The sequence below is a fragment of the Neoarius graeffei genome, chromosome 7 (genome assembly GCF_027579695.1).
Source record: "Neoarius graeffei isolate fNeoGra1 chromosome 7, fNeoGra1.pri, whole genome shotgun sequence".
NCBI lineage: Eukaryota > Metazoa > Chordata > Actinopteri > Siluriformes > Ariidae > Neoarius > Neoarius graeffei.
Genome location: NC_083575.1, coordinates 92,824,503 through 92,849,393, shown reverse-complemented (window position 1 = coordinate 92,849,393; position 24,891 = coordinate 92,824,503). Strand labels below are relative to the sequence as shown.

General features: G+C 42.4%; 1 protein-coding gene across 2 annotated transcripts in view; it reads left to right on the top strand.

Moving 5' to 3' along the window:
* vegfc (vascular endothelial growth factor c) overlaps positions 1 to 24,891 on the top strand; it is a 175,019-nt gene that overhangs the window by 136,635 nt on the left and 13,493 nt on the right. For both annotated transcript variants that reach the window (XM_060926576.1, XM_060926577.1), the window contains exons 5-6: positions 12,112 to 12,215; positions 22,458 to 22,779. In XM_060926576.1, the coding sequence (XP_060782559.1) occupies positions 12,112 to 12,215; positions 22,458 to 22,779 (426 nt within the window). The remainder of the gene's footprint in view (positions 1 to 12,111; positions 12,216 to 22,457; positions 22,780 to 24,891) is intronic.

Here is a 24,891-nt window from a genome sequence, read left to right as displayed (position 1 = left end):
ATCAATCAGTTGGAATTAACATGTCGATTGGTTCTTCTGTGATTTTTTTGCTTGGGGAAAAAGAAAACATCCCTTTTGGTGTGTTTTTGTCATGACATTAGCGTACTCTGATGTGGACCTCCTATGTAAAAAGCATAAAGGTTGGCAGGTCTGTAGTTCAGTTTTTACCAGATGTTCAGATCTGTTAGTTTCACACCAACGAAATGGAGAAGAGAAAGTTTCCGCAAATCAAAGTTGACTTGGAAGTGACCTGGTCTCTCAATTCATCCCAGGCCGTATGATTCCTACGCTCCATGTCATCTTTATTGCCTGAATACAACAGCAAAAACTTCAGCTGTGCTGCATTGAAGGTCTGTCGAGACATGTGGTGGTGTGCTTCATCTTGCTTTTCCATCCGGTTATATTTTTGAACAATGGGATACCAGAAGAAAGTTCACTGCTCTTACCACCCAGTAGGTGCAGGCATGTTCCACACTGCTGGAGATGGAGATCAAGATGGATGGTTGGACTGGTGGGTTGGATTCTTGGATGGATGGATGGATGGATGGATGAATGGATGGATGGAGATGGAGCCACCTGTGAGATCTCTGTTTTTGAGTCGTGAAGGCCTAGCTTTGTATGGCAACTATTGACAGAAGGGTGTCTGAGTTGTTGGGCCACCAGAACAGATTCACTGCACATTGGGAAAGATTCTACAAGTCTATTTACCTCACTGTACTTTGAAGAATGAAAACCATTTTCCTCTTTTTTTTTCTTTAATATATAACCAGAATTGTCGTGGTGATAAGCCTAGCAGGAGATGTTCCAGGATCAACAGCTCTTTAAAACCACAATTTGGCTTAATATAGGATTATAGGATTCATTGTACCTTGGTGAACAAGATTTCTCCCCAGCATTTCTTTTAACCAGTCTGTTGTCATGTTTCAGTTTTCAGTTCTTTATTTTTGTACAATTAAAATTACATAAAAAATAAAGAAAACAATAATATAAAGTGCAGGGAGAGGCAAAAAAAATGGGCTTATTTAAAAGCCTCCACCTGTAGTTAAAATTTCATAATTATAAAGAATAGAAAATTAACATACAAAGAATATTATAACTACATAAAATAATAAACTAATAATAAAAAAACATATGTATAATATCAACAAGTTATAATGACAAACAAAAATAGCTAAAAATAAATAAAATAAATAAATACAAATATGAACAATGAAATAATATGTTATCATGTATGAAATTAGAATTTCAAAACAGCAGTTAAATGGGCTTTTAAACATCTTTTGAAACATTTTATAGAGAGGCATGTCCCTCTGTGCCTCTCTGAATTTCTTAGCAGTTTATATGCATAACTAGCATGCCTTTAGAATTTATCAGCTTTAATCAAAATGGAGCAATGAAATCTATGGATGGGAGGAAAATAAATTCTGTTGATGAGGTTGCGTATCTTGGCAGTAATATACAATCTTCTGAAAAGGATATGGAAATATGAAAAGTCAAAGCTTAGACTGACCTCACCTATGGTCATGAGCTTTGGGTAATGACCGAAAGAACAAGATCGCGGATACAAGCGGCCGAAATGAGTTTCCTTTGCAGGGTGTCTGGGCGCTCCCTTAGAGATAGGGTGAGAAGCACAGTCACTCGGGAGGAGCTCGGAGTAGAGCCGCTGCTCCTCCACATCGAGAGGAATCAGCTGAGGTGGCTCGGGCATCTTTTTCGGATGCCTCCTGGACGCCTCCCTGGGGAGGTGTTCCAGGCATGTCCCCCCGGGAGGAGGCCCCGGGGAAGACCCAGGATACCCTGGAGGGACTATGTCTCTCGGCTGGCCTGGGAACGCCTCGGTGTTCTTCCCGAGGAGCTGGCCGAGGTGTCTGGGAAGTTTGGGCTTCCATGCTTAGACTGCTGCCTCCGTGACCCGGTCCCGGATAAAGCGGAAGAAGATGAGACGGAAGCTTAGACTGCTCTGGAAAAAAACTGCTCTGGAAAAAACTAGACAATATTTGGAAGTTGAATCTCCCTAAAGACCTGAAACGGGAGTTCTTTAGATCTACTGTTGAATCTGTGCTACACTATGGCTCAACATCATGGACTCTGACCCATCAACTAGAAAAAGCTCAAGATGGGACAAACACGAGAATGCTAAGTGCCATCTTAAATGTTGACTGGAGAACACACCCTACAGCTGAAGAGCTCTATGGAAACCTTCTGAGAGTAACTTGTTTTCTTCGAGAACGAAGACTACAATTGGCCTAGCTGGTCATTCATGGCGTAGCAAAGATAAGCTTGTTCATGATGTCCTTCTATGGAGACCCTTGCATGGCCAAAAACCAGTTGGTCACCCAAAGAAGACACCCATGGATTAGTTAGCAGATGATGCCAGGTGCTTAGTTGAAGACTTACCAACCTTGATGGAAGATAGAGATGAATGGAGAGCAAGAGTCAGAAGAGTTTGAGAAGTCCTCTTGTTACAATGATGATGATGATGATGAGCATGCATTAGCTCAGCTTATCACTACACTACACTGTAACCCTAAACTCTCAGGTTTTTCAGAACAGAAGTCTGCATTTGTAGTAAAGTCTGTCTACTCAGCAGCCATTTTGGTGATGCTGCCAACCAGACTCCGATCTATTTGAACAGGGTGACCCCCATATAAGGTAAGGTCTTAAAGGTACACTATGTAGGATTCAACCAACTGGGGGGAAGCCATGACCTAATGGTTAGAGAAGCAGCTTTGGGACCAAAAGGTCACTGGTTCAATTCCCTGGATCAGCAGGAATAGCTGAAGTGCCCTTGAGCAAGGCACCTAACCCCCAATGGCTCCCCAGGCTGCTCTGGGTATGTTGTACATTGCTCCGGATAAGAGTGTCTGCTAAGTGCCTGTAATGTAACCAAATGCTCTTCCCTTGCCCCTCCCTTTCTAAGCATGTATGAGAACGTACGGTGGCCATCAGGTGCCTGTAGTGTATTTCAATCCTTAAATTTGTTAGCCGGCACCAGCAAACACCTCTTTTGTCTTCCTTTCATCTTCTTCATCTTCCTTCCAGTGCTTCCTTCTGGATTCATACTGCCATTTAGATTAGAGATTAGATTAGATTAGATTAGATTAGATAAAACTTTATTGATCCCTTTGGGAGGGTTCCCTCAGGGAAATTAAGATTCCAGTAGCATCATTACAGATAAACAGAGAAAAGAAATAGAGAAAAACTTCTAGATACATTAAATTAAATTAAGTATTTACATATACAAATATAAAAAGAATAAGATCTGGGGAAGAGAGGAAGGGGGAGAGAGAGGAGGGAAAAAAATGGGAAAAGGGGGGGGGGGGGGGGGCAGCAGGAGAGGTATTGCACTTTATATTGCACATTGTCCGGTATTGCTTATTGTTAGGCTAGGCTACTGCTCCTGCCCGTCCTCTGTCCTCCTGTTACCCCCTCATCCCCCTCAGAGAGGAGTTGTACAGTCTGATGGCGTGAGGGACAAAGGAGTTTTTGAGTCTGTTCATCCTGCACTTGGGAAGGAGCATTCTGTCACTGAACAGGCTCCTCTGGTTGCTGATGACGGTATGCAGAGGGTGACTGGCATCATCCATGATGTTCAATAGTTTGTCCATAGACCTCTTCTCTGCCACCGTCACCAGAGAGTCCAGCTTCATGCCGACCACAGAGCAGGCCCGCCTGATCAGTTTGTCCAGCCTGGATGTGTCCTTCTTGGATGTGCTGCCCCCCCAGCACACCACGGTGTAAAACAGGACACTGGCGACCACAGACTGATAGAACATCCACAGGAGTTTCCTGCAGATGTTAAAGGACCACAGCCTCCTAAGGAAGTATAGCCTGCTCTGTCCCTTCCTGTATAAGTGATTGGTGTTGCAAGTCCAGTCCAGCTTGCTGTCCAGCCACAGCCCGAGGTACTTGTAGGAATCCACAGCCTCCACCTCGACTCCCTCGATCAGAACTGGTCGTGACCTTGGTCTGGACCTCCCAAAGTCAATGACCAGCTCCTTGGTCTTCGAGGTGTTGAGCTGCAGATGGTTCCTGTTGCACCACACAGCAAAGTCCCTCACCAGGCTCCTATACTCCTCCTCTCTGTCGTCACTGATACACCCAACTTGTAAAAACACAAAACGTGGAAGGTGCTCTCTAGAGGTTTGTCTGTTCTGGGCTACTGTAGTGGCATAACATGGTGGTTCCATGGAAGTTGACCCATGCCCTATGTAGATATAAAGGGCTCTTTGTAAGTGTATAAAAGCACAACGATTCATAGTTATATGTAATTATACACAAATTAAAGCATACTTATGTAGGAGGTGTGATGCCTATTAGCAGAAATGGATCTTCTATGTTCTATTTCTGCTAATAGATCCCCTTAAATTCTACGTAGTGCACCTTTAACCAATAAACCAGTTGACTTTTTTACTGGAGGGGTGGGGCAAATGTAAAATAGGCACCATGCTGATATTTTAAGCATTAGTCTCTACTCAAACCATGTCTTGTAGAACCCTAAAATGCAGGGTTGTGAACAACTTTATGAAGCTACAACTGGAAAAGAAGATCTTGAGAAACCCATCTTTTTGTTCCTACAAATTGAAATCGTTTGAATTAATGATGAAGATGGTGTAGCTTCAGTGTTTTAAAATAAAAGCTAGTCTCCACAGAATGGCCTATTTTGGAAGGGAATTTAAAGGCACTTAGCTTATGCTAGCTCGTGAGACGTAGAAATGATTAAGGATGTTAATTTGGGGTGAAAATGCAGCTAAATGTTGGTCAATATTTCAGTCTTTTTGAGAATTGTAGGAGGTGTGAAGTTGGATGCGTAGCAGAGACACACTGATGACATCATGGGGCAGTTAAGAGAAAAGTTAAACCTTGTTGATCCATGAATATGTCCTACACAACGAAATGACATTTCATATACCAATCTTATGGCATACTGTAGATGATTAGGATTTAAGTTAAAATGCATTTTAATAGTAGGACATGGCCTTGAATATTAACCAGCATGACATATTGACTCTCAAAGCAGTTAAACTCAGCGTTATTTCATTTTAAATGTTCAGAATCATTTCTGGTGCTTGTCTTTGGGCCTTGGGTTCATCAAATGGTTTGCCAAAGTAATTGCGAGGGACATAAATTGCAGAAATGCACTTACACTTCAGTGTGACTTGGCATTAAATTCACTGACGTAACTTTTTAACCTCCATTACACACGTGTCAAGCTCCAGTCTGAACAGTTTGGTGGTTTTCACCTGGTTTTACTCATGCTACACTTTCTAATCAGGTTGGCTGTTGCACTATGATCCTGAAAAACCTGGAACCTGACCCGTTTGCACTAGCATCTGGCGTGTGAGAGATCTAATTAATGCAACCTCTTATTCGCAAAAGTCTCCACTGGAGAAGTTTTCCAGCTGAGTATTTGCTATGCCTTTAAACATGTACATACTTTAAAATGGAACATTTTTTACTTCAAAGTGCTGACTGCAAAGTCATCTGAAATTTGTACACTGTTTTTATTGTGCATGGCATTTTTCTGATGTCTCACAAGGACAATATCAGGTGGACGAGACGTGATCATTTTGATGTCCTGAGGGTCGCTTTTGGGCAATTCCATGTAAATGTCAACCTCACCATGCAAAAATAAAGCAGCATGTAATACATCAAAACCACTCCCAGAGATCTCACCTAGGCCTGTATTTTACAGATGTGAATAAGTTGAACCAATTTGTAACCAACCTAATATGTCACTGTCAGTCTTTCTTTCTTATAATGTAAACCCCAAGCTAAAATCAACTTTGATCATGTACAATTCTATATTATTGCCACAAGCCACAGAAATGTATGCTAAAATCCACAAAACAGCAAAACAATAGCCATCCTAAATATTATTTAAGAACTTTGATAGTTTTAGCTGATATTTAGAGAGTTTTTCAAAGGGTTATGGTGGTTAAATTGCTGATTTTTTAAACATATGCCATGTCTATTTCAGACGCGTCACATCCATAACGGAATTATGTCACATCCATAACACTGATTTTTTCTTCCTAGATTCTGCTTGAAATAGAAAATATTTTAAACAAAGGCTTTTTTTATTTTCAGCTAAGACTCCTTTATTAAATGCATGCCTGCATTTGGATATTTTGTTTGCAATTTCACAGAGTTTGATGAATATGTGTAGTCACCCTGGAAATGGGGTATTTTTTCCGTCACATCCATAACGCATGTCTTTTTTGGCATTTTCTAGAGTTCTAAATGTACTATGGGAATTCTTTTTTTCCTATGACTTCTCCAATATGAGAGGTCTTAAAAATATACAACAAATTTTAAAATACTGGAAAGGAATAAAAATTAACTAGGTCAGTTGTTGCCATTTTGAGTCCAAATGTCACATCCATAACGCTGGAATTGCTCTTTTCTCCATTTTGGCAAGGGCGCAGATGGCACTGGGGACGGGGGGGACATGTCTCCCCCAGATTTATAGTGACCCCTATCTGTCCCCACCCACCCACCGTCCCTACGTAAGGCGCCAAACATAGGTAGAAAAAGTGAGGATTAATGTTCCTTTAGTTAGGCTAACTTACATTGCAGCACAAAGTTGAAATGGCAGCAGCAGCAGCCTTGTCTGTGATCAATCCACATTACACCGATTTAAGAAGGGGAAAGGCTGGAGCAGATCCTTGCAGAGTTGGGAAAGCAAGGTGTTCAATTTTCCACGTAATTCTCGGTTAATAACACTGCACAGCTCATCCATTTGATAGCAGCGGTGTTTCTGCTACGACTAATGGTGCATTCAGTTGTACTCGTAAGTTGGAAGTTTGAAGTTGGAAAAGCATTGAAATCTAGCATCTACCAGCATAAACGTTGGGGTTTTCATTTCATTTCATTAACTGTCCATTTTTTTCGAATTCCATGTTCCATGATGTCCCAGTTTTTAAACTGGGAAGCAGCGGAGAGATGTTTTTGGGACCTATTCAGTCTGCTTCGAGACGGTAAATTTGTTTGGCTGCAGAGGGAATTTTTTTTTTTTTTCCGATCAGTTTTGTTTATTGGAAAAATACTTTTTATTTTTATTTGTGTGAATCTGTTGTTCAAGTGTTTATACTTCTGTTTTCATACACATTTTATGTTTCTAATCATTTACATGAAGGCACGAGTGTGAATCATTTCAATTTTATTTTGTTATTAATTTTCGGACATTTCCCTTTTTGTTAGAAGTTACAGTTAAAGTTTCTGTGATGAGATTCTTCATCCTGCTGAGATCAGCAAATGTTTAAATAAAACATGCAGAAGACATGAAGTTTTGGAGCGTGATTAATATACCAGACAAATAACAATTTGATCATGTATGGCTAGTGTTGACCAGGTAGGCCTTTGTCTACCAATGTTCATTCAGTTAGAAAACTCACAATTCTAATGTATACTGAAGCTTCAGTGTGTGTGTGTGTGTGTGTGTGTGTATATATATATATATATATATATATATATATATATATATATATATATATATATATATGAGTGATTCCACGCTTATGGGTACTGAAATGGGGACATGAACTTATTTTTAAAAATTCACCTAAAACCATTTCTTTTTTTACCATCAGGTCACAAAACATGTAATCTTTAATGAATGATATGTTAAAAGATAACTTTAATTTTCTGAGATGTAATAAAAACATATTTATATGCCAAAGTCAGAACGTAACAGAAGTGTTGTGGCCATATATATTCTCAATTTTAACAATGTAGAATTACTTTTTGAAACATAGGAAGGTGATGTTTTAGCAAATATAATTAATAAACATGTGTAGTAGAATAAACATACACATTCTTTCAATAAGATTAACATGGTATATAGCTAGATTGTAATTAATTTGTAACAGACGCGAGATGGACAATCGTAACAGAAGTAATGTAACAGACATCATTTTGGAACTCATAGGCTTGACTTTGGCATATAAATATGTTTTTATTACATCTCAGAAAATTAAAGTTATCTTTTAACATATCATTCATTAAAGATTACATGTTTTGTGACCTGATGGTAAAAAAAGAAATGGTTTTAGGTGAATTTTTAAAAATAAGTTCATGTCCCCATTTCAGTACCCATAAGCGTGGAATCACTCATATATATATATAATATATATATATATATATATATATATATATATTTATATATTTATGCATTTACACAAAATGGAATCATTTGCTGACAGCTCAGTCCCCCCCCCAGTTCAAAAATCCTATCTGCGCCCCTGCATTTTGGGACTGTTTTCCTCCCTCTTGAGGTAAACAGTACAGCCCGACGGAAACAGCTGAATGCGTGGAGCTTTAACTAATTAGCATAACTACGAAACTGCGTCACACCAAGATGGCGACGCACGGAAAACATCGTGACTCTGCATCGACCTTGGAGAGTTTTGAGTCACAGGGATGTAATTTGTGGTTGACGTTCACGAATAGATCTGTGAAACAAAAGACGAATATATCTTTTCTCTGTTCCTGCTTTTGTGTTCTCGTTTCTTTCTCTGTAAGATCATAACATTCGGTGTATAACTCCATACTCGCTACCGTGGAGTCGAGCCCGTGCATTCTAAGGCTAAGATAGCTAAGCACTAGTTAGAATGATTTAGTTATCTGTCCAGAAAAATGATGCGTTATCTAACCTTGCTCTATCTTGCAGTTGCACTCACTAGGCAGGCTTTCCTTTTCTTTTCCGCTGGAGGGAGAGCCGAGTCCGCCATGTTTGCCCATGCCAACTTGTTTGGAGGGGTGTTCACACGGAAACTTTTACTCCGGTGTAGCACCAGGGCTGCCCCAGTAGAGCGTTCACACGGTACAAAGTTATACCGGTGTAGCCCCTGAAAGCTGCTTAAACCGGTGCAAATCTAACCCTGCTCGGGAGGTGGTTTAAGAAATTTACTCCGGAGTAAACACTAGTTTGCGGGGCAGCACCGATATAAAATGGGACGTCTGAACGCTACAGGGGTAGACTCGCTACGCATGAGGAGAGTTGATTACATACGGGCATTGCATAATTTGCATCCTGGTGTTTTGCGCTTCCAAAATGGCGAATATCAACAACAACAGAACTGCGTGTCTTCCAGTGTTGCCAGATTGGGTGGTTTTAAGTGCATTTTGGCGGATTTGAACATATTTTGGGCTGGAAAACGTCAGCAGTATCTGGCAACACTGGTGTCTTCATCCACGTTGTTTTCCCGGTGCTTGGTGATGCCATGACAACCGGGAAAAGGAAGTACATTTTCACGCATGCGCATATTTCATTTCCGCATTATTACTATCGTATAGCACGGTCACAAAAACTGCTGTGTGAACGCAAGTGGGGCTGCACCGGTGCTAACACGCTTCTCTCTAGTAAGCAGGTTTGTGATGTGTGAACGCTCCACAAAATTTACACCGGTGTAAGATATATCGCAACAAAATACATCGGTGCAGCATCGATACAAATATGTGCCGTGTGAACACCCCTTTGGTTAAAAGTAGGGCAAACACACCCCATGGTGGTCACATGATATTGTTGCTCACTTGCTTCAGCGATCTCCGGAATCGTAAAATGCAGGACGCTTTTTATCTCAGCAAAACATTTACACAGGATACACGGTGTGTGTGTGTGGAGCAGCGAAACATCTCAAAACTCCAACAGCAACAGAAATAGAACATTTTGCCCAGAATTCAACTTTGCAGTCAGAACCTTTAAGTAAAAGTACAGTAAAAAAAAAATCAAGTCAATCAAGTCAAATTCTTCACTCGAGTTAAAGTAGCATTTAAAAAAAAAAAAACAGCGTAAAATTTATTGAAAGTATGAAAGTAAAACTACAAGAAAGAAACACTGATTTTTAGTAACATAGGAACTTGGTGCTTCTTTCAACATGGAAGCAAGGAACATGCGAGAACTTTCGCTAAGGCTAACGAACAGCAGCGGACAGTGGTTTCAGCCGTGCAGTCGTTCATATGGAGGCGTTTTCTGTAAGATGTTTTTTTTATTTACGATTTATGGAATGAGTCTCCAGTCAGAGGTAAAACTGTAACTTCAGAACAGAGGATTTTATGCTTTTTTGTTGCTTCTTGGTAACATGCGAAGCTGCTTAACTTTGACAGAGGGTAAAAAGTGATGCTAATGAAGGAAGGACTGTTTGTTTATGTAGCTGCTACAACCCCAATTCCAAAAAAAAAAAGTCGGGACACTGTGTAAACTGTAAATAAAAACAGAATGTGATAATTTGCAAATCATGGAAACCCAATATTTCATTGAAAATAGTACAAAGACAACATATGTTGAAACTGAGATAAATATCTGCTCATTTTAAATTTGAAGTCAGCAGCACATTTCAAAAAAGTTGGAACAGGGGCGTGTTTACCACTGTGTTGCATCACCTCTACTTTTCTGTAAATGTTTGGGAACTGAGGAGACCAAGTGCTGTAGTTTTGAAAGAACTGAAAGAAATGTTTTCTCATTCTTGCATGATATACAATTTCATCTGCTCAACAGTTCAGGGTCTCCTTTGTCGTGTTTTGCGGTTCAAATGTTTTAAACGGGAGACAGGTCTGGACTGCAGGCAGGCCAGTTTAGCACCTGGACTCTTTTACTATGGAGCCATGCAGTTTTAATCTGTGCACACAGTGGTAAACATGCCCCGTTCCAACTTTTTTGAAACGTGTTGCTGACATCAAATTCAAAATGAGCATATATTTTTCAAAAAACAATAAAATTTCTCAGTTTTAACATTTGATACTTTGAGTCTTTGTACTATTTTCAGTGAAATATAGGGTTTGCATGATTGATTTGCAAATTATCGCATTCTGTTTTTTAGCATCCCGACTTTTTTTTTTTTTGGAATTGGGGTTGTGTTACACTCCATGTTAGATAGATATAGATAGATTCTTTATTGCCTTTGTACATTACTATACAATGAAACACTGTTTGAGGGCTCAGATCACAGCAGCATATCAATAAAATAAAATAAATAATATCTCATCTCTAGCCGCTTTATCCTGTTCTACAAGGTCGCAGGCAAGCTGGAGCCTATCCCAGCTGACTACGGGCGAAAGGCGGGGTACACCCTGGACAAGTCGCCAGGTCATCACAGGGCTGACACATAGACACAGACAACCATTCACACTCACATTCACACCTACGGTCAATTTAGAGTCACCAGTTAACCTAACCTGCATGTCTTTGGACTGTGGGGGAAACCGGAGCACCCGGAGGAAACCCACGCGGACACGGGGAGAACATGCAAACTCCGCACAGAAAGGTCCTCGCCGGCCACGGGGCTCGAACACCGGACCTTCTTCCTGTGAGGTGACCGCGCTAACCACTACACCACCGTGCCGCCCGGGGAAGAAGCTATGTTGTTGATTCATTTCCTGCAACAGCATGACACAGAGTGTTTATTTCTACATATAGTGTACTGTATATATTTACCCATCTTGGATCTTTGTGTCTGTGAATTCAGTCATGTTTCGTTCTTCACATTAAACCTCCTGAAGTTCACTGAGCTGTTTTTGTTGTTGTTGTTGGTGGTGGTGGTAGTGATGGTGTTGTTGTGCTCTAATGGTTATATTTTGTGTTATGAGCTCTTTTGGTAATCTTATTCCTGCAGTGTCAGTCGGGGATTTTTCTTTTATTCAGGGACTGTCGGTTAGAGGGACAGTGAGATGCATTTTTTTTGCCTTTTTCCCACTTTTCTTACTAAATCTGCTCCTCTGAGACCCTCTCTGACAGACTCTGCTACACCCAGCCAAACCAACATGGGTTGATTCAGCGAGAATTATTCTCATTATACAGAATTTCACAAGATTTAAAATACAAAGCTGTGACCAGGAGCTGTTTTTATGGAAACATTGTTCTTTTAGATGAGAGAGCCATTTCTGGAATCATCACTGGTTAATATATTGGGTGAAATTTAGCGTGTTGGATAAAGCCGGTCCATGTATGTTACGTTAATTAATTTCGACATTGCTAATTAACAGCAATGATTGCAATGTACACGCACCACAGAGTCCAAGAATGAATAGATTTGAAAATAGGATGGTTTTGTCTTTTTCTACTCCATGTTAGCACCTATCTCATGGCTAATCCTTCACTTCCTCCTTTTGCAGATGCCATGTGGTGAATAAAACATGCCCGAAGAACCAGAGCTGGAACAATGGCTTATGCAGATGTGTGTCTCTGCATGACACACTCTTTCCCCAGCAGCACCCGGGTAAGAGCCATCACACGTTTATGATGTGTGTGTGTGTGTTAAAGCGTGTGTTACATTCAACATACTTCCCACACTCAAACTTAAACACACATCCCACAATTGCCTGTAAAATGCAGCCTGGGCTGTGTACTACTGCGTCTCTCGAAGCTGTTAACCGCACAAGACAAACATGTCAGCAGATCCTCAGGGGACGTGACTGCGCACAGCGTGTGTCAACAAACCGGACCTGGAATAATACTACTTGAGCCCTGCTAGTGCAGATGGACGCTTTAGGAACCATAATATTTAGCAAACCCTCGAACCTAGTAGTAAAGTCACGTGAGGGCAGGACACATGAATTCATGAATACATCATAGACAGACAGACAGACAGACAGACAGACATATTCACTTTGAGTAAAGTGAAGAGAGAAATCTTTTATCAAAGTCAAAATTTGGGATGGGCGGCACGGTGGTGTAGTGGTTAGCGCTGTCGCCTCACAGCAAGAAGGTCCTGGGTTCGAGCCCCGTGGCCGGCGAGGGCCTTTCTGTGTGGAGTTTGCATGTTCTCCCCGTGTCCGCGTGGGTTTCCTCCGGGTGCTCCGGTTTCCCCCACAGTCCAAAGACATGCAGGTTAGGTTAACTGGTGACTCTAAATTGAGCGTAGGTGTGAATGTGAGTGTGAATGGTTGTCTGTGTCTATGTGTCAGCCCTGTGATGACCTGGCGACTTGTCCAGGGTGTACCCCGCCTTTCGCCCGTAGTCAGCTGGGATAGGCTCCAGCTCGCCCGCGACCCTGTAGAAGGATAAAGCGGCTTGAGATAATGAGATGAGATGAGATGAAAATTTGGGATTAAAACTCACAGTTTAACCCTCAGTACTCATTCTGCTGTGGACCTTTTTAATTCCTCTCTCTCTCTCTCTCTGTACATTTCCTGTTTATTGTGAATACTATTAGTAACTAGTAAACAACACCATGTGTTTCCATTCCATATCCTATCAGCTAATTATATAGAAACATATACACAGTTCATTATCTTGGATCAAACTAAAACATGAATATCTAATGAATATGTATATAGAAGCTACACCTGGTTCTCTTGGATCTAGACTGTTACCCCTTTTCCACCAAATCCGTTCCAGGGCTGGTTCGGGGCCAGTGCTGGTGCTGGTTCACAACTCGTTCAACTTGCGAGCCAGCTGATAACCAGTTTGCTTTTCCATAGCTCACGGTGCTAAGGGAAGCCACGTCATTACGTCGCTATATACGTCAGTTACGTCACTGTATACGCCAGTTACATCACTACGTTTGCATAAACCTTGGCGCGAATATCGAAGCAAAAACAACGCGGAAGAAGCAGCAGCAGCAACAACAATAATAATAATGGATGACTTCACGTTTGTACAGCTGCTGCTTCTCGTCGCTTAAAAATGGCGATCTTTCGCGGTCTTTTTATTGTTGTTGGTCTTAACAACTCCGCCCCCCTGCTGACGTAAGCGGTTCTTTCCTCTGGCCCAGCAGAGAGTTGGTGCTAGCCTGGAACCGGTTTTTCTGGCCCCAGAGCCAGTTCTTTGTCAGTGGAAACAGAAAACCCGGTTCCAAACTAAGCACTGGCCCCGAACCAGCCCTGGAACTGCTTTGGTGGAAAAGGGGCATGAGAGGCACCGAGGCCACACCCCCTATGACAGGGCTCTGAGAAAGACCAGCACATAAGCCACACCTCTTTTTAAGGGACTAATAGAAACAAAAGCCACACCTCCTTCAGTAGGACTGACCTACAAAATAGGACATGCCTTCTTTTGTAGAGTCCTGAACTGACAGACATCAAGGCCACGCCTCCTTCACTGGAATTTAGGACTGACATGTACAGAGGCCACACCTCCATTACTCTGATTTAGGACTGACAGTCATGGCTTCTTTTCATTTTTATTCTCATGAATATGTGCATAGAGGCCACACCTCCTTCCCTTGGATCTGGGATTGACCAGGACAGAGGCCACACCTCCTTTCCAGGTCTTATTATTGAAAGAATATGTACAGAGGCCACACCTTCTTCCATTAGATCTGGGATTGACCAGCACAGAGGCCACACCTCCTTTCCAAGTATTATTATTGAAAGAATATGTACAGAGGCCACACCTCCTTCACTTGGATCTGGGATTGACCAGGACAGAGGCCACACCCCCTTTCTCATTATTATTATTATTATTATTATTATTATTATTGAAAGAATATGAACAGAGGCCACAACTCCTTCCCTTGGATCTGGGACTGACCTACACATCATACCACACCTCCTTTCCAAGTATTATTATTGAAAGACTATGTATATAAAGGCCACACCTCCTTCCACTGAATTTGGCATTGACCAGCACAGAGGCCACACCCCTTTTCCAAGTTTTATTATTGAAAGAATATGTACAGAGGCAAAACCTCCTTCCCTTGGATCTGGGACTGACCTACACATAATACCACACCTCTTTTACTGGTACTGGAAAACAGAGGCCACACCTCCTTTACTAGAATTTAGGACTGATTGGTAGAGAAGCCATACCTCTTTTACTCTGATGTAGGACTGACAATCTCCGAGGTCATGGCTTCTTTTCCTTTCTTATGACCTAATTAATTTGTACATAGAGGCCACACCTCCTTTTCCTTGACTTGGGATTGACCAGCATAGAGGCCACACCTCCTTCCTACATCTTCTCCTCTAATGAATATGTAGATAGAGCCCACGCCTTCTTTCCTTCAACCTGGGTTTGACCAGCACAGAGGCCACGCCTTCTTTCCTTCAACCTGGGATTGACCAGCACAGAGGCCACACCTCCTTCCTACATCTTTTCCTCTCATGAATATGTATATAGAGGCTATGCCTTCTTCCCTTCGACCTGAGATTGACCAGGACAGAGCACACGCCTCCTTCTCCTTGACCTGAGATTGACCAGCACAGAGGTAAAGCCTCCTTCCTACATCTCCTCTAATGAATATGTAGATAGAGGCCACGCCTTCTTCCCTTCAACCTGGAATTGACCAGCACAGAGGCAAAGCCTCCTTCCTACAGCTTTTCCTCTAATGAATATGTAGATAGAGGTCACGCCTTCTTCCCTTCAACCTGGATTGACCAGCACAGAGGCCACACCTTCTTTGCTTCAACCTGAGATAGACCAGCACAGAGGCCACACCTTCTTTCCTTCAACCTGGGATTGACCAGCATAGAAGCCACACCTCCTTCCTACCTCTTCTCCTCTAATGAATATGTAGATAGAGGCCACGCCTTCTTCCCTTCGACCTGAGATTGACCAGCACAGAGAACACGCCTCCTTCTCCTTGACCTGAGATTAACCAACACAGAGGCAAAGCCTCCTTCCTACCTCTTCTCCTCCAATGAATATGTAGATAGAGGCCACGCCTTCTTCTCTTCAACCTGGGATTGACCAGCACAGAGGCAAAGCCTCCTTCCTACCTCTTCTCCTCCAATGAATATGTAGATAGAGGCCACGCCTTCTCTTCAGCCTGGGATTGACCAGCACAGAGGCAAAGACTCCTTCCTACAGCTTTTCCTCTAATGAATATGTAGATAGAGGCCATGCCTTCTTCCCTTCGACCTGAGATTGACCAGCACAGAGCACACGCCTCCTTCTCCTTGACCTGAGATTAACCAGCACAGAGGCAAAGCCTCCTTCCTACCGCTTCTCCTCCAATGAATATGTAGAGGCCACGCCTTCTTCTCTTCAACCTGGGATTGACCAGCACAGAGGCAAAGCCTCCTTCCCATAGCTTTTCCTCTCATGAATATGTAGATAGAGGTCACGCCTTCTTCCCTTCAACAATGTTCCAGCTTACATGAAATATTCCTACTACAGTCATAATGGAAGGTCAAATGGAATTAATCTGCTCCATGTCTTTAATTTCAACATCTAGGAGTTTGATTTCAGCCTTTATGCATGCTTGCAAGTGCAAAAAAAGTCTGATAAGATTGTATTCATGGCTGACTTCTTAGTCCTGCCTTAAGGGCTTGACCCTCTGCATATTGCACTCGCAAACACACATACTAGCAATGCGTTCACTTTACCTCGATGCTTATAGCTCGTAATAGCATTCATCCATCATTCCAGCGGAGCTGTGCGGTTTCGATATGCATGTTATGGTAAACGGGGATGGCAGATACTCCCTCTGAGTATCTCAGCCCCTGTGGGTGCACTCGGGATCGGATAAAGAGAGCAGAAAAGAATCGAGGTGCATTGGAGCCATATTCATCAATCTCTCTCTCTCTCTGTTCTGCCATCTTAACAATCTGACCCACTGCTTGTAGAAGTATATACCGGTATCTGGAGAACTTGTGTACATTAGTTGTGTAAGTACAGCAATGTAAGGGAGTTCTCCCTCTTTTACTCCTCTAACATTTCCAAGTCTTCCATCTTTTCTTTTTCATGCATCATCCGTGATACAGTTTCCGGTTTAACAAATGTTCTTTCCATCTCTGTTATTTAATTATTGAATGAAACCACTATTGGTCAAATTCTCAATTCTGATTGGTCAGAAGGTGTTGATTAAATTAATGCATTATGTATTATTTCTATAGTAATGGCTCATTCACAGAGACTTGTCTGTCCAACGGACACACCGCATAAAAAGATTAGAAAATTGTTGATATGATGAAAGGAGATATTTCATAATCCATTTGCAGAAGGAGTCTCCAGCATCAGAGCTGTATAAAGCTAAGGTCACACATAGCCGGTTGATCCGTGAGAACCGTGACTGGTGCTACCGTGGCCATTCCGGCAAATTTTGGAGGTGATCTGCCACATAAATTTGTGTGGAGTAAATATGCAAATAAATTTGGGCAGCACGGTGGTGTAGTGGTTAGCACTGTTGCCTCACAGCAAGAAGGTTCCTGGTTCAAACCTCACAACCGATGGGGGCCTTTCTGTGTGGAGTTTGCATGTTTTCCCCGTGTCTGTGTGGGTTTCCTCTGGGTGCTCCGGTTTCTCCCACAGTTCAGAGACATGCAGATTAGGTAAAATACCCAGCCACCAAGCCAGTGCATACTTAGTGCTGGTCCCAAGCCTGGACAGATTGGGGAGGGTTGCGTCAGGAAGGGCATCTGGTGTAAAAAAACAATGCCAAATCTCATCTCATTATCTGTAGCCGTTTTATCCTGTTCTACAGGGTCGCAGGCAAGCTGGAGCCTATCCCAGGGCGAAAGGCGGGGTACACCCTGGACAAGTCGCCAGGTCATCACAGGGCTGACACATAGACACAGACAACCATTCACACTCACATTCACACCTACCTACGCTCAATTTAGAGTCACCAGTTAACCTAACCTGCATGTCTTTGGACTGTGGGGGAAACCGGAGCACCCGGAGGAAACCCACGCGGACACGGGGAGAACATGCAAACTCCACACAGAAAGGCCCTCGCCGGCCACGGGGCTCGAACCCAGGACCTTCTTGCTGTGAGGCGACAGCGCTAACCACTACACCACCGTGCCGCCCCCAATGCCAAATCAAACATGTGAATCATGATAATCTGCTGTGGCGACCCCTAATGGGAGCAGCTGAAAGAAGAAATATGCAAATGAAGGCATGGAAGCCGCGATGGTAGTGATGAAAGACACTGGTAAACCAATGGCGACAGCAATGTACAGTATAGCAATGTACAACCCCGATTCCAAAAAAGTTGGGACAAAGTACAAATGGTAAATAAAAATGGAATGCAATGATGTGGAAGTTTCAAAATTCCATATTTTATTCAGAATAGAACATAGATGACATATCAAATGTTTAAACTGAGAAAATGTATCATTTAAAGAGAAAAATTAGGTGATTTTAAATTTCATGACAACAACACATCTCAAAAAAGTTGGGACAAGGCCATGTTTCCCACTGTGAGACATCCCCTTTTCTCTTTACAACAGTCTGTAAACGTCTGGGGACTGAGGAGACAAGTTGCTCAAGTTTAGGGATAGGAATGTTAACCCATTCTTGTCTAATGTAGGATTCTAGTTGCTCAACTGTCTTAGGTCTTTTTTGTCGTATCTTCCGTTTTATGATGCGCCAAATGTTTTCTATGGGTGAAAGATCTGGACTGCAGGCTGGCCAGTTCAGTACCCGGACCCTTCTTCTACACAGCCATGATGCTGTAATTGATGCAGTATGTGGTTTCGCATTGTCATGTTGCAAAATGCAAGGTCTTCCCTGAAAGAGACGTCGTCTGGATGGGAGCATATGTTGCTCTAGAACCTGGATATACCTTTCAGCATTGATGGTGTCTTTCCAGATGTGTAAGCTGCCCATGCCACACGCACTAATGCAACCCCATACCATCAGAGGTGCAGGCTTCTGAACTGAGTGCCGATAACAACTCGGGTCGTCCTTCTCCTCTTTAGTCCGAATGACACGGCATCCCTGATTTCCATAAAGAACTTCAAATTTTGATTCGTCTGACCACAGAACAGTTTTCCACTTTGCCACAGTCCATTTTAAATGAGCCTTGGCCCAGAGAAGACGTCTGCGCTTCTGGATCATGTTTAGATACGGCTTCTTCTTTGAACTATAGAGTTTTAGCTGGCAACGGCGGATGGCACGGTGAATTGTGTTCACGGATAATGTTCTCTGGAAATATTCCTGAGCCCATTTTGTGATTTCCAATACAGAAGCATGCCTGTATGTGATGCAGTGCCGTCTAAGGGCCCGAAGATCACGGGCACCCAGTATGGTTTTCTGGCCTTGACCCTTACGCACAGAGATTCTTCCAGATTCTCTGAATCTTTTGATGATATTATGCACTGTAGATGATGATATGTTCAAACTCTTTGCAATTTTACACTGTCGAACTCCTTTCTGATATTGCTCCACTATTTGTCAGCACAGAATTAGGGGGGTTGGTGATCCTCTTCCCATCTTTACTTCTGAGAGCCACTGCCACTCCAAGATGCTCTTTTTATACCCAGTCATGTTAATGACCTATTGCCAATTGACCTAATGAGTTGCAATTTGGTCCTCCAGCTGTTCCTTTTTTGTGCCTTCAACTTTTCCAGCCTCTTATTGCCCCGTCCCAACTTTTTTGAGATGTGTTGCTGTCATGAAATTTCAAATGAGCCAATATTTGGCAAGAAATTTCCAAATGTCTCACTTTCGACATTTGATATGTTGTCTATGTTCTATTGTGAATACAATATCAGTTTTTAAGATTTGTAAATTGTTGCATTCCGTTTTTATTTACAATTTGTACTTTGTCCCAACTTTTTTGGAATTGGGGTTGTATGGCCTTACGGCAGTGTGTATGGTTTTCACAGCTGCAGTACGGCATGGCCATGGCAAGATGAAATAAGCCATGCCCCCCTCAGGCAAACTTTTCACTTTCTGCAGAATGTTGTTCCATGAACATTTTGAGCTCAATGGTTGGTTGCAACAGAATGCTACAGTTACCCCCAGTAGCCCATGTAAGCCTCACGGATGCCTCATGGATGTCTTCATGGTTGTGATGGATGAATTCATTTGGCAGTTGACCAATGGCAATTTTCAACATTACGAAACTCACTGGGGATGGAAGCCATGCCCTCACGGTTGTCAAGTGTGTTTGGAGGGAAAGCATCTCACAGTCCTCTACAGGAATGTGAAACTGTTTATCATGTCTGAAACAAACTCTACTTTTGTAAATGTGTTTGAGTTCAAGAGGCACAAATTCTAAAAATATTTATACCTCCGAATAATCAACTCTCATTTATCCACTTTATTTGGAATGATAATGGTAAACCCCACTGGCACCACATGCAGTTATCGAGACTCATTTGAGAAACAGTTATTTATTTAATTACTGATTTATTTATCCAGACTTTTAACATGATACGAGTCTGAATCAGGAAACTTTTCTTCCTATTGCGCTGGCTTTTTCTCCCATTATTTTTTTTCTTTTTTTTCTCTGAATTCACTCTTTGCTGATTTGTTGTCAAATCATGCATTCATTTTTTGTGTGTGTGTTTTGATTTAATTTTTTTTAAATATAAAAAATATATATTTACCAAAAGAAATAAAGGCATGTACTATAAGATGAGTGCTTAAATAAATTTAAACCAATTTTGTTTTACTTTGCTCTTCTTTTGCTTTTTGGCTTTCTTTTTATTTTTATTTTTTTCTTTACTTCTCTTTTTCTTTTTGCCTCTCTTTAGGAGTGTTATTAATTGTACATAAACTGAAACTTTATACTGTATATTAATAAAAGACGGTGGTGTTGCATCACATCAGGGTAGTGGAATTGTTTTGTTTGTTTTTTTATAAAAAATAAATTGACAAATGCATTAAAAATGTGAATTATTTATTAAATAAGTAAATTGTAAGCTACTACGGTTAATTGTTTTTACAGTCTGCATATATGTTTTTTGTTACGCACTCATGCTTAATATTTTCTTTTTCCTCCTTTTCTCTTTATTTATTTATTTATGTTTTATTTTGTCTTCTGGTTTTCTTTTTTAGTTTATCTTTCTGTTTTTTAATTCTGTTTTTTTTCCTCTTAATATCTTCTTCGCAATAGCTTTAACAGTGATTTAAAATTAAATTTTTTTATATTGCTATAACAGCCATTTTTTGTCCTCTGTTGAGGAGCTGGTGGCGGCAGATTTATTAAAAAAAATAAAAGCATAATCAGAGTAATATTTATAACACACTGCATACATAAAGTAACCGTGTTAACATTATATAGTGTAATGTTTTTATTCTTTTTTTTTGTTCGATCCGTTATTTTATTTTGTATTTCATCCAAAGTTTTAAAGTTTGTTTTATTATGCCTCCGCCACCTTAAGGTGCAGGAGGCATTATGTTTTCGGGTTGTCCATCTGTCTGTGCGTGCGTCCGTCCGTGCGTGCGTGCGTGCGTCCGTCCCGAAACCTTGTGAACGCGATATTTCAAAGGCTAATGAAAGGAATTTCACCAAACTTTCACCATTTGTGCGCTTTGGGACAAACATGAACTGATTAGATTTTGAGGTTAAAAGGTCTAAGGTCAAGGTCACTGTGAGGTTAAATGTCTGTCCGAAAACCTTGTGAACACAATATCTCCAAGGCAGATGAAAGGAATTTCACCAAACTTTCACCATTTTGTGCGCTTTGGGACAAACATGAACACTACGTTCACACTGCAAGGCTTAATGCTCAATTCCGATTTTTTTTGTGAAATCCGATTTTTTTGTGAGGTCGTTCACATTAACAAATATATGCGACTTGTATGTGATCCTCAGTATGAACGAAAAGCGACCTAAAAGTGTTCCGCATGCGCATTGCAGGATACGACGACGTCACACGCAGTGAGCATGGCCAGTGTTTACGGAAGTAACCTAAAGTTTCCTGTGTATGACAGTAGCCAGCATGGAGTACCTGGCGATGATGCAGCTGTTGTTGCGACGGAGCCAGAACATGCACAATAGCCTGATGTTAAGGAGGAGGTTGAGAAGGAAGAGGGCAAGGGTTTTGGCTCAGGCGTTCTGCGGGGTAGTGACTGACTGCAACCTCCGTTCAAAGGAACGTGTGGGTGCGGAGTCGCATTGATGTCATGCGCCATGTTGTTGTAACTTTTTTTGAGAGACCCGCCGCCTACTTCAGCGCAGAATAGTGACGTTTGTGGCTTGTTGATGACGTGTAAGTCGGATGAATGCGACCTGGCGGTTCAGACTGAAGTCGCATATGAAAAGAGCGGATAGGAATCGGAATTAGGACCACATATCCAAACGGCCTGGGTCGGATTTGAAAAAATCGGATCTGTGTCGTTCATATTGTCAATAAAAGATCGGATACAGGTCACATATGGGCGAAAAGATCGGATTTGAGTCACTTCAGCCTGCAGTGTGAACGTAGTGGAACTGATTAGATTTTGAGGTTAAAAGGTCACAGGTCAAGATTACTGTGAGGTCAAATGTCCATCCCCAAATCACAACTTAATAAGGCGTGTAGTCTACCAGGCGGCGGCATCCCCATCGACGCCGTTGGCGTCGAGTTCTATCTAGTGTTTTTATATTGTTTTATTGAGTATATTTTTTATGTTTTTTTATATGCCTTCCTATTTCCTTCTCTTTGAAGTGGCTTTCATTGTCCATAAAAATAAAACTTTATATATTGCTAATGAAGTCCATATTGTCATACTTAGAGGGATGTGGTGGTTAGTTTATACATAAAAAAAAGAATAAAAAGTAAAAGTAAAACCATCCAATATGATCACATCGTCATAAAACGATCCTAATCTCCACCATGTTCTCCTTTTTCCCCAAAAGACCCGTTCGAGCAGGACTTCTGCGGCCCCAACAAAGAGCTGGATGAGGAGACGTGTCGGTGTGTGTGTCGGAAGGACTTGAGGATGGCGGGCTGCGGGCCGAAACATCACCTGGACAAGAACACGTGTCAGTGTGTGTGTAAAACTCAGCCGAAGTCCTGCAGCCCTCATCACACCTTCAATAAGGACACGTGCCAGTGCAGCTGCAACAAACTGTGTCCCAGCACACACCCACTCAACCGCACCAAGTGTGCATGCGAGTGTACCGAGTCTCAGAGGAAGTGCTTCCTCCGGGGGAAGAGGTTCCTGCCAGCCACGTGCAGGTGAGATGTGAGGCGGAGCAACTATTCGATGAGTTAAGATTTAAAAACGAAACCTTTTGACTTGAAGATGCTCCATCACACCTACAGTATGACGAGGGTCACCGTTAACCGATATGCAAAAGTTGCGAGTCATGGTATACTGACGTTTCATGGTGGTTGGGGTTGCCATGGTAACAGTAATATTTTAACCTGTTAAGAGGTTATGATAAGTTATATTGCGTATAATGATAATATTTATATAACTGTCAGTGTGTACATTTCAGCTTCATGCTATGGTTGCTATGGTAACGTAATTCACTTCATGCCCAATCTGATCTGTAGTAAAGACGAACCAACTGTAGTACAAGATTTGTTGCAATAGGGGAGGAGCCAAAACTGCAACATTACAACATGTAAAAATGGCTGAAGATATCATGGACATTTCTACTGAAGGAGGCGTGGCCTCTGTCTGTCATAGTGAAGGAGGTGTAGCCTATGTGTCTCAGTCTTAGTGAAGGAGGTGTGGCCTCTGTCTCAGTGAAGGAGATGTGGCCTGTGTGTATCGGGCTTCGTGAAGGAGGTGTGTCCTTTGATTTCTCAGGAGCATTGAAATAGGTGTGGCCTCTGTGTCTCAGTCACAATGAAGGAGGTGTGGCCTATGTATATCAGTCTTAATGAAGGAGGTGTGGCCTCAGTGTGTGACCAAAGGAGGTGTGGCCTCTGTGTGTGTCAGTCTCAGTGAAGGTGTGGTTTCTGTGTGTGTCAGTCTCAATGAAGGAGGTGTGGCCTCTGTGTATCAGTCTTAATGAAGGAGGTGTGGCCTCTCTGTATCATTGTTAGTGAAGGTGTGGCCTCTGTGAGTCAGTCTCAATGAAGGAGGTGTGGCCTCTGCGTTTCAGTCTCAGTGAAGGAAGTGTGGCCTCTGTGTGTGTCAGTCTCAATAAAGGAGGTGTGGCCTCTGTGCATCATTGTTAGTGAAGGAGGTGTGGCCTCTGTGTATTAGTCTTAGTGAAGGAGGTGTGGCCTCTGTGTGTGTGTCAGTCTCAATGAAGGAGGTGTGGCATCAGTGTGTGTTGGTCGTAGCGAAGGAGGCGTGGCCTCTGTGTGTGTCAGTCTCAATAAAGCAGGTGCGGTTTCTGTGTGTCAGCCTGAGTAAAGGAGGCATGATTTCTGTGCCTGTCAGTCTCAGAGAAGGAGGTGTGGCCTCTATGTCTCTCAGTCACAGTGGAGGTGTGGCCTCTGTGTGTCAGTCTCAATGAAGGAGGTGTGGTCTCAGTATGTGTCGGTTGTATGGAAGGAGGCGTGGCTTGTGTGTCAGTTTCTGTGAAGGAGGTGTGGCATCTGTTTGTCAGCCTTCATAAAGAAGGTGTGGCCATTGTGTCAGTATCAGAGGAGGAGGCGTGGCCTCTGTGTGTCCGTCTCAGTGAAGGAGGCATGGCCTCAGTGTGTGTCAGTCTCAGTGAAGGTGTGGTTTCTGTGTGTGTCAGTCTCAATGAAGGAGGTGTGGCCTCTGTGTGTGTCAGTCTCAGTGAAGGTGTGGTTTCTGTGTGTGTCAGTCTCAGTGAAGGAGGTGTGGCCTCTGTGTATCAGTCTCAATGAAGGAGGTGTGGCCTCTGTGTGTGTCAGTCTCAATAAAGGAGGTGTGGCCTCTGTGCATCATTGTTAGTGAAGGAGGTGTGGCCTCTGTGTATTAGTCTTAGTGAAGGAGGTGTTGCCTCTGTGTGTGTGTCAGTCTCAATGAAGGAGGTGTGGCATCAGTGTGTGTTGGTCGTAGCGAAGGAGGCGTGGCCTCTGTGTGTGTCAGTCTCAATAAAGCAGGTGCGGTTTCTGTGTGTCAGCCTGAGTAAAGGAGGCATGATTTCTGTGCCTGTCAGTCTCAGAGAAGGAGGTGTGGCCTCTGTGTCTCTCAGTCACAGTGGAGGTGTGGCCTCTGTGTGTCAGTCTCAATGAAGGAGGTGTGGCCTCAGTATGTGTCGGTTGTATGGAAGGAGGCGTGGCTTGTGTGTCAGTTTCTGTGAAGGAGGTGTGGCATCTGTTTGTCAACCTTCATAAAGAAGGTGTGGCCATTGTGTCAGTCTCAGAGGAGGAGGCGTGGCCTCTGTGTGTCCGTCTCAATGAAGGAGGCATGGCCTC